The sequence below is a fragment of the Alternaria viburni genome (assembly GCF_023758015.1).
Source record: "Alternaria viburni strain BMP 2772 chromosome Unknown scaffold_1, whole genome shotgun sequence".
In the NCBI taxonomy this organism is placed as follows: domain Eukaryota; kingdom Fungi; phylum Ascomycota; class Dothideomycetes; order Pleosporales; family Pleosporaceae; genus Alternaria; species Alternaria viburni.
The window spans coordinates 2,508,113-2,521,800 of NW_026055770.1; the positions used below are offsets into that span (position 1 = coordinate 2,508,113).

General features: G+C 53.4%; 4 protein-coding genes across 4 annotated transcripts; 1 reads left to right on the top strand and 3 right to left on the bottom strand.

Moving 5' to 3' along the window:
- Window positions 1–1,551: 1,551 nt before the first annotated feature.
- Window positions 1,552–4,311, bottom strand: J4E79_000895 (uncharacterized protein; the record flags this gene model as incomplete). The annotated part of the gene is made up of 3 exons (XM_049349806.1): window positions 1,552–2,472; window positions 2,520–2,806; window positions 3,315–4,311. The coding sequence occupies 3 exons, from the start codon at window positions 4,309–4,311 to the stop codon at window positions 1,552–1,554; spliced, it is 2,205 nt and encodes a 734-aa protein (XP_049216593.1).
- A 2,469-nt stretch (window positions 4,312–6,780) lies between these two features.
- On the bottom strand, window positions 6,781–8,649 carry J4E79_000896 (uncharacterized protein; the record flags this gene model as incomplete). The annotated part of the gene is made up of 1 exon (XM_049349807.1): window positions 6,781–8,649. The coding sequence occupies one exon, from the start codon at window positions 8,647–8,649 to the stop codon at window positions 6,781–6,783; it is 1,869 nt and encodes a 622-aa protein (XP_049216594.1).
- A 591-nt stretch (window positions 8,650–9,240) lies between these two features.
- J4E79_000897 (uncharacterized protein) lies at window positions 9,241–11,511 on the top strand (the record flags this gene model as incomplete). The annotated part of the gene is made up of 1 exon (XM_049349808.1): window positions 9,241–11,511. The coding sequence occupies one exon, from the start codon at window positions 9,241–9,243 to the stop codon at window positions 11,509–11,511; it is 2,271 nt and encodes a 756-aa protein (XP_049216595.1).
- A 950-nt stretch (window positions 11,512–12,461) lies between these two features.
- On the bottom strand, window positions 12,462–13,688 carry J4E79_000898 (uncharacterized protein; the record flags this gene model as incomplete). The annotated part of the gene is made up of 3 exons (XM_049349809.1): window positions 12,462–12,493; window positions 12,546–13,475; window positions 13,523–13,688. The coding sequence occupies 3 exons, from the start codon at window positions 13,686–13,688 to the stop codon at window positions 12,462–12,464; spliced, it is 1,128 nt and encodes a 375-aa protein (XP_049216596.1).

A 13,688-nucleotide genomic window follows, 5' to 3' on the forward strand; every position in this document is an offset into this window, starting at 1 on the left:
TCTTCTTTCTACTCTCTCTTCTTTCTACTCTCTCTTCTTCTCTAACCTAATCCTCTTAACATACACCCCCTCTACCTAGTTATTCTACAGCCTTATCTATACTCAAGACACTCTCTTCGCGCACGCAAACTAGTATCTATGGCGCACTTCAATCTCTTATTACCCATCGCCCGCATAGCTTCGAGCTCAAGATACGGAAAGCTGTGTCGTATTCCACAACTGTTCACGTCGCGTTTCTGGAATAGAATAACTAGGCATCGCGCTAGAAGTACCTAGGTAGCGTCTTTATACCATAGATCAACGTAGTGTTAATGTTGCTATCCTTCCTCCTGCATGCGAGAGGAGACGGTGTAGTTCTAGCAACAGAAGACCGTTGAATAGCTTGGTGTTACAATGCGGGCTACACTTCGTGGGCTTCTCGAGGTCATGCAGAATGTTTTTTAGAATGTCTAGCTCGGCTGGGGATGTTGTATATGCTACCCATGTAGTTCTGAAATCGCACGCGGACGGGTAAGAAGATCAATAATAGAGCTAGCATGTCCACGAGCAAAACTAAAAGTGTTTCTAGTCTATAACAAGTACTAAAGACGGTAGGGTTATTAACAGGGATAGGTAAGACTAATTACGCCGCTCCAACAGTAAACACACTAGAAGCTGCTCTTCAGTAGTTGCCTTCCTAATTTACCAGTGTATGTAGCTTAGAATGCGTTCAGGTCTATTCGAGGAACTGACATGGGAGGAAGAAAATGGATTCTGGCGGGTATTGATTGATAGTTCTCAACATACTGGTCTAGTCAAGTCTGGCAGGACTAACATATGAGGTAGTGAACAGGCTCGAGGGTCTAGGTGAACACCTGGGTGACGATGGCGAAGATGATACTCTTGTCAGTTGATATCGACAGAGATACAAGTGCCTGCTTGGTCTTGAAAAGAGAGAACAAGCTCGCCTACACACGTTGTACCCGTTACTAGAAACATTGAACAAAGGAATACATGGTATCTTTGTCAAAGCAGTGTAAACCTTCGTAATAATGCGTCGTTGTTTGGGTGTAGCTACCCAATAAGAAAGGGCTTCATGGAATAAATATACGTCCCACAGCCATCTAAAGATGCCAACCAAAAAACGACCTCAAGAACATGCCGCATGTCTATGAATCTTCTGAACGAGTCACCCTTATCAAGTGGCCCCATCCCAACCATGACAAAAGTTTCCCCATTCCACACACGAAGCCTCCCCATCGACACGTACGGGCGCGGTGGCAACTGACATGTTGTCGCTAGTAATCCGCCGGTCACACCATTGGTCATCGTCACTTTGAGACGCTCGCCTTCAGACTAAAATGGCCCTCCGGGCCATGTCGAACCGGGATAACCGGGAATGTACGTTTGCCCATTCCAGATAAACTATATTCCTTTATAGCAATACGAATCTCGACTCGTTTGGTACCCGGGCGCGCTCTTGTAATACTCGCGTGCAGTATAGGCAGCCTCCAGTTGCGCCGTTATGAGATTCATCCGAATTCGCGATTCTTGATCAACGGGGACATACGTCTAGTATGCGTTTTGAGGCACCTGGTAGCCGCCCATCTGCGCTTGTTGGGCCTGCGCATGTGCCTGTGCTTGAGCCTGCATCTGCATCTCCTGCTGCCGTTGAGGCAGGTCATTGAACCACGGATGTGAAAGGGCGTTCGCAGCACTAATGCGCATCTCTGGCCGCAGCTGCAGCATGCAGTTGAGTAGACTAAGCCCCACCTGGTCGACTTGCGGCAATATAAGGCGCAGGTCCTGGGTGTGGTATACGGGGAAGTTGTTCTTGTACTCTGGCAGCTGCGAGATGCCTGGCCATGATCGTTCAGACGGTGTGCCCATCAGCCTGAAGATCTTCTGGACTTGGTCTTCGTTGGTGGTTCCGGGGAACAGCGGCCGCCCTGTGTACATCTCGGCCATGATGCAGCCTGCTGACCATATATCGATGCTGGTGTTGTAGGTCCGGCTGCCGAGCAGCACATCGGGGGCGCGGTACCACAGGGTTACGACTTCGTTGGAGAAGGTGTTGACTGGGATGCCGAAGGCGCGAGCGAGACCGAAATCGGCCAGCTTCAACTGGCCACGGTTGTTGATCAGAAGGTTCTGGGGCTTCAGGTCGCGGTGGAGGACGCGGGCTTCGTGGCAGAAGGCGATTCCCTTGAGCAGCTGGTACATGAAGGACTTGATGGTGGCGGGGTCCAGAGCACCGCGGTCGCCGCGCGAGTCCATGTATCGCTTGAGGTCCTTGTCCATGAATTCAAAGACGAGCATGAGCTTGTTCTCGGTATGTATGACGTCGTGCAGCAGGACGATGTTCTCGTGGCGTAGTTCCTTCATGAGGGAAATCTCGCGGATAGCCGTCGAGGGCGTGCCTTCCTCCGAGTCGAGGTGGATCTCCTTGAGGGCTACGAGTTCGCCCGTCTGGCGATTTCTACCCTTGAAGACCTGGGCACGTTAGCACACAGTATAGCCGACATGGCGCTCCTGCCTACCGTGGCATAGGTGCCCTCGCCGAGCTTCTCGAGCTGCTGGAAGGAGCTGGGGTGTCGGCGGTTGTCCATGGTAGGCACGATGGGCTGGGTGTAGCCGTCGCCGAGGTTGCGGACGCTGATGGACGAGTCGGTGCGGTGCGGGGCGACAAGCGTGCCGGCGTGGACGGGCTGGAGGCTGCCCGGGGGCGCTCGCGAGGTGAACTTGGGGTCCCAGAGGATGGCCGAGGCGGTCGTGAGCTGGCTGGCGATGCGCAGAGGCGAGGGCGGCTTGGGCGGCTTGTCGGGGGCTGGGGCTGGTGACGCCGTCGTGGTGAGCGAGGGGGTGATGATTAAATAAAAGGGTCCAGTCGCGAGAACAGCAAGGCAGGGGATCTTCGTCGGCGCTTGGGTGGAGAAAGACTGTTGCACGAGTCCACGGGTGGGATGTGAGTGGGTTTGGTGGGGCGAGAGTAGCCGCCTGCCTTTGCGCTATGCCCGCCAAACTTCTGCCTTCAGCCACGGGCTTTGTTCTTCATCAAATTGGCTGCTATTTCTGGATGCAGTCATTCATCGCATTGCTTTGGAGCATTTCTACTGGACACTACACGATTTATCGAATTCTGGCTTCTGACACGATATGTTTCTCCAGACAAGAGAATACTTGCTGCGTGAAGAGCACTTGGTATTAATGAACGATGCGCATCACTGATTGGTAAGAAGCTTGCGGGAAGTCGCAAGCCAAGTAATCTATCGCTGCAACCTGGGATTCGTTGTAACTGTTCAGTGGTTCCGCCCATCATGCCCAAAGCCCCTAACTAAACAGGTACATCTGAGAAGGAACATCCATAATCTGCCACAACCACTTCACCTTTGCCAATACTCGTAAGTCAAGATCCCGCTGTCCCAAACGATTCTTGGGGGTGTGATACTCAACGCCTGAGGAAGGCTTTGCTTCCTGTGAGTTATCAGATGTTACTTCCTTTGCCTTCTCCTTCTCTCCGACCTCTGATCCGCTTGCAAGACCAGGATTCAAATCTGTGGAGTCGTCTTCCTTCTTGATATGTGTCCGTGTGGCACCGCCACTGCTCTCTTTTGGTTCAACGACCCAGCATACACTCGCGCTACGGAGCCTTGGATGCGGCAGTATTTCCCATTCTGAATTGTATGGCGTTGCCACCAGGCATGGTCCGTCTACGTCGAAGGTGGACATGAGAGTCTTTTGTCGTATCCTCTCTTTACGGTCTGACCACAAGTCCAAGGCTTCAGTGGAAGCATAAGCCACCATGGTGTGGCGGTGTTTCGATAATCCGGGCTTGCTAGCGAAAATGCGTTCGATCAGCATAGTGAACATCATGCGCGAGAGTTGTTTCCGGATGATCAATTTTTCGGGCAGGTTGTTCGCTTCTAGGATCTTTTGGTGTGCCTCCAAATCTTCTTCCAAGGTGGAGTCCGCTTGTAAGCTGCCAGGCGAGCGGTGAAAGATCTGGTGATCCCGTGGAGTGTATGTTCCACACCAAAGTCGTCCGTGTTGCATGATTCGGTCGATGAACCATAACTGCGCGAAGCTGGATCCGTGAGTCTCGTCGAGCTGTAAAGTGGCAAAGGGGCGCTCCATAACATCCGGGTGAGCGAAGAGTGTGTCGTCGACCTTATCTGGTAGAAAGTGGTCTGAATCCGGAGCCTGATCAGCTCGGACTGACTGCCATATGCTGTTGGCCAAGCCCTTCATCAATTCTCCTTCTTCTGATGCGGCCAGGGTGTACCTGACATAGTGGAGGATACTAAAGATGATCTGAGCAATTTTGTCACCCATTTGCGGGTCCTGTCGGACGCGTTTAACATCAATCACTCGTTCAAAATGTATTCCAGTATGATCGAGGCCTTTCCATAGAGCTGATTCGCCTGGGATACGGCCCATATGTCGAAAGTCGCGAAGAGCTTGTGAGGCTATGCTTGGTTGATCAAGTCTTTGAATGAATGTGTTTTGGCGCGTATGAGCTTGTTCCAGGGTCTCGTCTTTCAGGCGCGGAAAATCCAGGTGCCAGGATTTGTATGATTCCCAAGTATCAGCCCACACCGCTTGAATAGGTGTGAAGTCAATCTCACGATGCACTGACCATAGATACGAGTTGAAGAGCATTCCGTCAGCAGTGAACTCGCCTGCTTGTGTTGTTTGAAGCCTTGCGTTGATATAGTCGTGAACTTGGCAGTGATCGATTCGATGAGCAGTCCGGTGAAAGTCTTGGAACAGGGTCGGTGCATTTCGAGCACACGCATCTTCTTGATGGTCGCGATCCTGCGGTGGGTAAGCCTCTGGAACTAACAGAGACAGGTCGCCATTGCTCAGTGCCAATGCCAGAATAGCTATGCGTAGTGAACCGGAATTGGCGTTGACTTTTCTCGTGTCCAGCCGGAAATCATAATCGCACATATTCGCTATGATAGCAATTCTGTCGGCATTGAAGTAACATTCGCGATGCTTCAACAACGTCAGAGCACCTGCGGCATTCATCACAGGTCGTTTACCATAGAACCCATCCAGCTCAAACATTACAATCTGTGGCACCGAGCTTCCTTTCTCGGCCCTTGGATGGAGACGGTCTGCTGCTTCAAGCACGGATCGAGCTCCCGGATAAGCTTCTTTTCCGAGACTAAATCGCACATGATGGTATCCCATATGAACAGAGTCGCTTGTAAGCTTAGACTTCATTCGGTCGAGAATGCGCCAGAATCCAAGCACGTGTATGCAGACGAGTTTTGACTCAAACAACTCCTGGTCATCGTCGAGTGAGTGGTAAGGACGATTACGGCAGGTCCGCTCAAAGCGATGAGACGATCGGAACTTCAGACCTGGACTACGCCGAAAAGCTAGCATCAAGCCACTCCCAGCACAAACAGCCTCTTGAATAACCCACGCTCGGGTATACCACCGATCCTGACTAGTTCTATCGAGAAATTCAAGTATTCCCTCGCAGAAAGGCCGATCTATCATATCTTCATAGCGTCTTGGGTCATGATAGAGCAAAGCCTCGATGGCCGTGAGTTGCTCCTGCGATGTGATTTCGACGTCCAGTAAACCCACTGTGACCACAGCTCTGTTGTAAACAATGTCCATAGACTGTATTCCAAGTTCTTGTTCATTCCAGTCTTCTTTCGGGCTGTTCTCAGTCGGTTGGGGGAGACATTCTTGATCGATCCATATCATGCGAAGGCCATATGAATTGGCAAAGTCTACAGCGCGATCTAGAACGTCGTCAAGGGCACGGCTAGATCGAACACGCCCGTCGAGGTCCCGGACCGTGTATGTTCTTGGAGTCGGGGGTTCTCCATGAGGGGGCCAGCAATATGATACTGCCGCATAGTGCCCACAATAGTCGCGCGAGTGGCGACTTTCATGATTGAACAATTCGGGGTGTTCAAGCACCGGATTGACCAGACGGAATTTCCTGGGCTTCCACTTGTGTGGGAACTCGGGATACGAGGCACAAACTCGGCATTTAAGCTGTTCGGAATCGTTGTGACTTTCTGGTCGTACAGCCATACCAACTCTTTTTGGAATTCGAGCTGCAGGATTACCAAGACTCAAGTTTGCCGCGTGTCGTTCCATTCCGTCTTCGTCATCGCTATCGAAACCGTTGGTTTTGGAGTCGGAATCATCGTAGACCAAAAAGCGGATACGCCTTGACGCCCAATGTCGAGCTTCGTCGCGTTCGAATTCAAGCTGGGAAATTTTCTCAATCTGCGCAAAGACCTCTGGTCCTAGAGACGTCGCAGGGGTCATGAGGTCGTTCTCCATATTTGCTGTTTCCTTCAGATGATAGAGTTTGTTGATGACAATCGTACTTGGGACCCTTTATATCCTAAGGATCTCGAGCTTTAAGTACCTCTACTTGGGTGTAGGTAAGAGCTGCTAGGCTGTGCTGGAAAAGCCACACTCATCGGAAGCGCTTTCACGTGTGGTAGCACCAGCCACTCAGGAGTCTCTGGTTCGATCGAAAATAAAAGCCGCCACTCGCACGCATTACTGCATGCTGCTCGACGGGCATCCGAATCGTTTGAGATAGAAGAGGCTGTGTAACGAGGCTGTGTAATAAAGACCGGTAAAAAGGATGCGAATCTGTGGTACGTACGCTCATGTATGTATTCAAGCGGCACAGTCGGCATTCAAGATTGCCCCACGTTCTCGTCCCGATCACGTCACACGCGCGAAATTTGGCGACAACAAACCGAACAGTCGATTAACGTCTGCATTACCTATGTTCGATTACAGTGAGATGCAAGATCATCCGTTTCCAAGCGTGAAGAACGCTCGTCTCTTCTCCCTCGCCTCCTGCTCTGAAGACGTGCCCTCATTCTTCGGTCTTCCGCGCTTGCCCTTCTTGGAAATCGTCTTGGAGATACTAGACTGCTTCTCGAAAGCTGGCGGCGGGGGCGGCAGCGGTGTTGTAGACTTGACAACCTCCTTGATAGTCTGTTTCGAAAGGCAGAAGTCTATATGCGCGTTGAAGCTTGCGTCATCGGGCGCCTGTGGGATGGAGCAAATAGGACATTGCCATTGCGGTTCGGATGCCTGCTGCTCATCCTGCTGTTGCTCCTGTTCCTGTGACAGCTTCTCTAGTTCATTCATTTCATTATTTCGTTCTTGTCGTGCGGCTTCTTCGAACTCTTCCTCGGGCCATGTCTCCCATGCTCCTTCATCCTTGGAAGTGGGGGTCTTGGTGGTGGATGAAGATGTCTTGGCTGCGCGGCCGAAGAAGTCGATTCCAGGCTTCTTCGTGCTGATGATGTGCGTAGCTCGTAGACCCATTAGGCGTAGTTTCATGTTCGGTATCTCTTTCATGAGCTTCTCTAGCATTGGTAGACTGTACTTGAAGAGGTCGTCTGCTTTGTGTATGGCAAAAGGCGGCGTTGTCTGTCGCGTGTGTACTTCGTAGGTGTGGAGCTTGATCTTTATGCAGAGCGTTCTTCCTTTGTACTCGGTGCGTTTGAGATCGCCCTCTAGTTCCTCGGCGATGTGGCGAAGCTTGTCGCGCAGGGCATCGCGGCCCTGTAGCTCTCTGAAGGTAGTTTCGGTGCCGACGCTCTTGCGTTCGTGGTCTTCGGCTGGCTTGATGACGGTACGCCCTAAGCCCAAATAGCACTGCATCAAGAATTGAAATGCTTTCTGCCCAAATAGCTTTGCCATGTATGCTCGATGTGCGTAGATGTCTCCGCACGTCTTGACGCCTATGGCATCCAGCTCTCGTTCGAAGACGCGACCGATGCCGTTGACCTTTCGCGTAGGCAGGGTCTTCATAAACTCCATGATCGTCTGCCTGTCGCTGGCAAGCAGGAACTGCCCGTTTGGCTTGTTCTGATTTGAGCAAATCTTGGCGAGTTTAGCATTGGCGGCGATGCCAGCGGAGACGGTGATTTTGGCTCTTGCAAAGACGTCTGCGCGCAGCTGGCTCACTGCTTCCTCGGGTGTCATGTGGTGCTCCTGGCAGTATTCTGTCAAATTGAGGTATGCCTCGTCGCAACTCGCACTTTGGAAGTCGGGATCGTATAGCGCCAGCACTTCACGGACCTCTTCTGCCTTGGCCATGTACTTCGCAAAATTCATAGGAACGCAGATGAGCTGCGGGCACAGCTTCATGGCGACAAACCCAGCCATACCGGAGCGACAGCCAAATTTGCGTGCATGGTAGTTGCAGGTAGTCAGCACGCCCTTGCCGACAGCGAACGGGACGTCTTTCAGTTCCGGGCGATCCAGCTCTTCAACTGCCGCATAGAAAGCATCGCAGTCAAGGTGTACAATGACCTGCCTCAGCTCCCTGCTCAGCTCCAGCTCAGCGATATAGTCATCAGCTCTGCGTTGGTCGGAGGTCAAGTCGATCTTCTCCAGCTGGCGCCTCTTTTCCAGGATCTTGTTGATCTTCTCGGTGAGGTTCTTGTCCTTGACCTCCTCATTATTGAAGAACTTGGAGCCCTTGGATGCATTGTAGATGACCTCGGAAACTTTGGACTGGTCTACGCTGTCTTGTCCGGCTTTGGTGAGCGACGGGCCGAGGAGGTGGTACTTTAGGGAGTCGTGCTCAGTGGACGTGGTTCGGGCAGGCTGCGGCCGCTCTGGTATATCTCGGGAGGTGTCATCTCCTTTGGCGGTGGTCATGGTGGTTGCGGTGGCCACTCGAGGCAGGTCGGACGCGTCGTGACTACGATGACTCGGTGCATGCTGGGGCACGTGTGAGCGACAGGGCTGCGCGCATGATGGTGGTGAATGGACCCTGCATCGCTCATGGTAAGTGGGGGGTCATTTTGTGAGGGCGACAGGAGGCCCCATAAAAACGCGAGATGAGGCCCTCTCGAGGTCATGACGCGCTTTCACGTCTACTCCCCACTCGGCCTAGCGGCGTTTGAAAGGCTCCAGGATCACTCAGGGCCACCAAAGTTACTTCATCTCGCACCAACACAGACGCCTCCCCACCTGAACCCTTCTCCTGCTCCTGTCTGGCCCCCGACCATGGACTGGACGCCAACCATCTGCACTCCTCCACCGCTGGCATTGTAGAAGTGGGGCAATACACGTAGAGCGCCGTGCTGTATGACCTGCAGACATCCGACACGCTACTAGCGTCCATCAACACACCATCGTCAACACCGCCATTACCCCCCGAGCCGCGCCCATTGCCCCCCGGCAAGGCCATGATCTCCCTCCGCATCCGCAGTATAACACCACAACTATAGCCGCACTCACCAGAGGATGCCCATCGAACGAACCGACCGAAATAACCCACGGCCGCTGAAGCCGACGCTCGCCAGCACCCGAACCGCCGCGAAGACGCCCTTGACCCCGAGACTTGCCGTTGCGCCCACCGCCTCCTCCACCGTCAGCTCCTCGAGCACCCGCACCGCCCGCACCAGCAATGGCACCACGCCCAAGGTTGCGGCTCCGGCGCCCTCGCACAACGAGGTGACGCCCATCAAGCCCTTCCTGAGCAGCAATGTCACGCCTCGCTCTTCCACGAGGAAGTCACGGGTCGGCGTAGACAGCGCCTCGTCCACGCCCAGCGGCACCCCCTCTGTTACCCCGAGCAGCTCGCGACCAGGCTCCACGGTTGACCACCACGCCAGGGAGCAGACTGGCGGATTCAGTGGGCACAGCGCTGTTGGAAGGAGCGGTTCATCAGCGGTAGGCGGGCGACCGCGCAGTACACCAGGACCAAGCAGCAGCCATGTCACGCCGACCCCGAGACCCTCGCTCTCCATGTACAACACCGCTCCGTCCGACGCTGGCAGGAAAGACGCTTCATCCCTGTTCTTCCACGCCAACGACGCACGTCCGCACGAACAACCAGCACCGGTACTGGCACCCACCAAGAAGGCGCCCGCATTCTTCTACGCCGACGGAAGACAAGACGAGCCCCCTGCGAAGCCCACCGTGCCATCGCCACCGCTGTCGTCCCTGGGAAGATCCCAGCCCGAGAGCAAGTTCTTCCATGCCGACTCCCAACCCGAAAGCAAGTTCTTCCACGCCGACTCCCTTTCGGAGAGAAAAGACCGCCAGCCGATTCTCACTCCGCCGCCTCCTACATCTCCAGATCTGCTCCCGCCCTTGGAAGGCGGACAAGGGGGGTCGCTTCGCCCGCCTTCGCCTACAAAGGACTTTGCACATCTCTCATATCGTAAGGGAGCCTCTCAGGTCCGGCCAGCCCTCAGTAGAGGCAGTTCAGGAAACTCGGCCCTCGCCATGTTGACTGGATCGAACATGCCAGATGTATCTGACGGCCCCAGACGGAGGTCTAGCGTCGCCTCCACTATAAAGCGCGGGCATGTCAAGAGCTCCAGTCTGTCGTCCATTGACTCTGTGACGAGTGCAAAGAAGGCACCGACTAATGAACCATCCGCCATGCAGCCAAGCCCACTTCAGACTGAGAATCGTGCCTCCCTCCCCGATGATGCAGCACCTACGCCCGCTCGGCGCTACACCGCATTCTCCCCTGTTGGCTCCCCGGTCTCAGCAAGTCCAACGAGAGATAGCAAAAGGAACAGTGACAGCAAGAGCGCACTCGAGATGATGAACGAACTTGCTGCCAATGCACGAAGGGAGCGTAAAGTGCTTGACCTCGAAATCAGCAACTCTTCACTCCTCGCTATCAACCGATCATTGGAGAAGGAAGTCCGAAAGCAAAAGGCAGAGCTCAGACGCTTCCGTCGCATGAGCCGAGCTGGGCATTTCTCTGCTGATATGGCTAGCTCGCCTCCTGAAACTTCTGCCATTGGCTCTGGAAATATAGGAGACCTGTCGGACATGTCTGAAGCAGAAGAGGAGGACGAAACACCCGAGGAGGAAGAGGAGGACCCAGATGACAGCGAGTCTTCTTTCGACGAGGGCGCTTTGAGCCCGAGCGCTCAGCTAGAGCGAGACGAAGCACACCGCTCACGTGACGAGAAGCGCCTCCAGCTCGACCTTTCCAAACATCGCGAGATGTTGAACGACAGCCAGAAGATGAACCAGAGCCTTAAGAAGTGTCTCGGATGGACAGAACAGTTGATCAAAGACGGTCAGAAGGCGCTGGAGTACAAAGTGCACGTCAGCGATGTCAAGATAGGTGGCCGCGTACTCGTCGCCGAAGATGACGACAACGATGCCGCCGAACCGCAGGAATCGAGGGGTCTTCTCAGTCCCTGGAGCCCAATACACAACGCCATCGACGCTCTGGACTCGCCTTTCTTCCCTCAATCTGACCGCGTCATCGACCGGGACAGCGGTATAGACCTCGAAGGTCTCGAACACATGGATCATCACAGCGACCACTCTCGTGCAGCATCACCCACGGACGACGGACAAGATCAGTCTAGAAGTCCAGTCAAAGAATTCCGTCCCAAACTACCCGGTACATGGATCTCCTACGCAACGACCCGCGAGTCCGACCTAAAGAAACACGAGACCCTCAGCCCCCTGGGTTCGCCCTTCGAAGAGCGAATCAGATACCTCCACGCGTCCATTGACGCTCTGGAAGCATCTTCATAACCACATACGCACGCACGCACAGCTCACATTTATCTCTCTCTCTTGCTTTGCTCAACTTTGCACATACCCACCTTTTTTCTTCACTTCATCTTGCATGCATAGGGCACAACGGCGTTACACCATAAAGGACATTTTGCATTTTCCACCTTACTTCCAAACCGGCGCACAACGGCACAATGCGTCGAATGCGATTTCGACGCCCCCCACGACCGTTTCCTTTGTTTTTCTTTCTCTCCACTTCCATGACGGCCGCTATATATACATACACTCTCGTTCAACTCCATTAATGTTTTGAATTTATGGCCTAAATCTTGGGATAGCAAGATTTGGCCGTTTCTTGGGCTCGTGTCTACGCGTGTTGTGTGCACAAAGTCAGTTCGGTTTTTATGATACCCCCCACAACTACTATTACTACTCAGTTGCGAGAGAGAGAGTTTTTATACAAGAAATCTTTACATAGCCAATATATACGTCGCTTTACACTTTGGAAGAAGAAACTTGTTGGGATTTAGTGTTGCATGCGCTTGAAGGTTATCGGGATGGGGTCGTTTCAACGCTTAACGTTGGTCAACTTTAGGTTTGGCACCCACGTGAGTACAACATTTCGCTTCATCACATGACCATCTCTACTACGAAGCACCGACTAGATTACTCCAAAGGGTAAGTATGCAAAGGTTGACAACAACATCCATAACGTCGCGCCAAGTGTCACTTGAGGCGAACAATGAACAATGTATGCTTTCATTGAGACCATGATGAAAACCCCGTCTATGCATGAAACAGGCCTAGTGAATCCCATTAATCCATGATACATCCCTCTACCGAAGTAGGCAATACATTAGCAGAGAAAGCCAGCCTTGATCTACGGGTATCCCGAACAAAGAAAGAAGCAGTGGAAAGAGTAATGTAACAATCCTGAAAGGTGCAAGATACGAGAAGTGGAAAACAACTTAAGCCCAGTAACCGAGCAGAGCCATCAAACCTGAGATTACGTTAGTATAAAGTCGATGGTATGGGGCACGGACAAGACTTACCAGCACCAAGAACCATAAGACCAAACGCCTTAAGCGTCCTACTAACAGGCCCCTTCTGCATATACGGGCTGAACATAAACTCATGCGCCATAAGCTCCACTAGACCAGTGTAAATCAGAATACCAGCGGAGATGGAATCGAAAACACCATTCGTCAGCAGCGTAGTCCTGCTCTCAGGCGCAAAAGACTGGCGCACGCCCAGACCAATAGCAATAGCAATGGGGGTGGAGATACCGTAGCCGAGACCAAGGAAGTACGGGGTCCAGCGCTTGGACGCGGGCCAGGGGACTTCCGCGAGACGGGTTCCCAGACCGAGGCCTTCGAACATTTGGTGGAAGACGAGGACGATGTAGAGGGTGATGAACTCCTCGCCGGCTACGGCAAGGGTGAGGCCGATGAAGATGGAGTGGAAGATGACACCGAATTCGAGGATGAAGACGGCGGTTAGTTGCGAGGCGTAGCCGTCTGGGACAAGGGGACGGGGGGCCATGTCGGACTTTAGCTCGGCTTCATGGTCGCGTTGGTGGCCGAGGTGGTCGTCGCCGCGGATGTTGTGGTTGCCGCTGCTGCCTCCGGTGCTACCCTCGAGGTCGTGGGCTTTGTCGTCAGCGTGAGCGGCTGGGGAGATGCCAGTGGGTTCGTGGCTGTGGCTGTGGTCGTGGTCGCTGCCGAACTTGGCGTAACGCATTGTCATGAGCTCGAGGAAGAACATGAGAAAGAGCGTCATCAGGGCGATGCCCTCGGGCCAGGGGTACTTGGCGATAACACCGGTCAGACATTCGTTACCGAGAGCTTCGTTTGCTGGGGCCAGGAGATGGATAAATGCCGTTGTGATGATGACGCCTGAACCGAAATACTTGGCGGCGAAAAAGACCCAGTTAGGGACCAGCTTGCTACGGGAACGTCTTGCTAGGACGGGGAACATGGCACCTGTGCGATGTTAGCATGCGAAGATCGGCGGAGGTTTTTGTACACACCGAAGCTGGATGCTACCAGGATGACGAAGATGGATGAGATACGGGTGCCCATGCGGCCATCGTACTCGTTGTCGCCGCCGCAGGTGATGACCTCCTCAGGTTGGGACTCTGCGCCATCATCTTGACGGAGCACAAGGCGTGCAATATCGAGGGCGGTAGAAGCCAT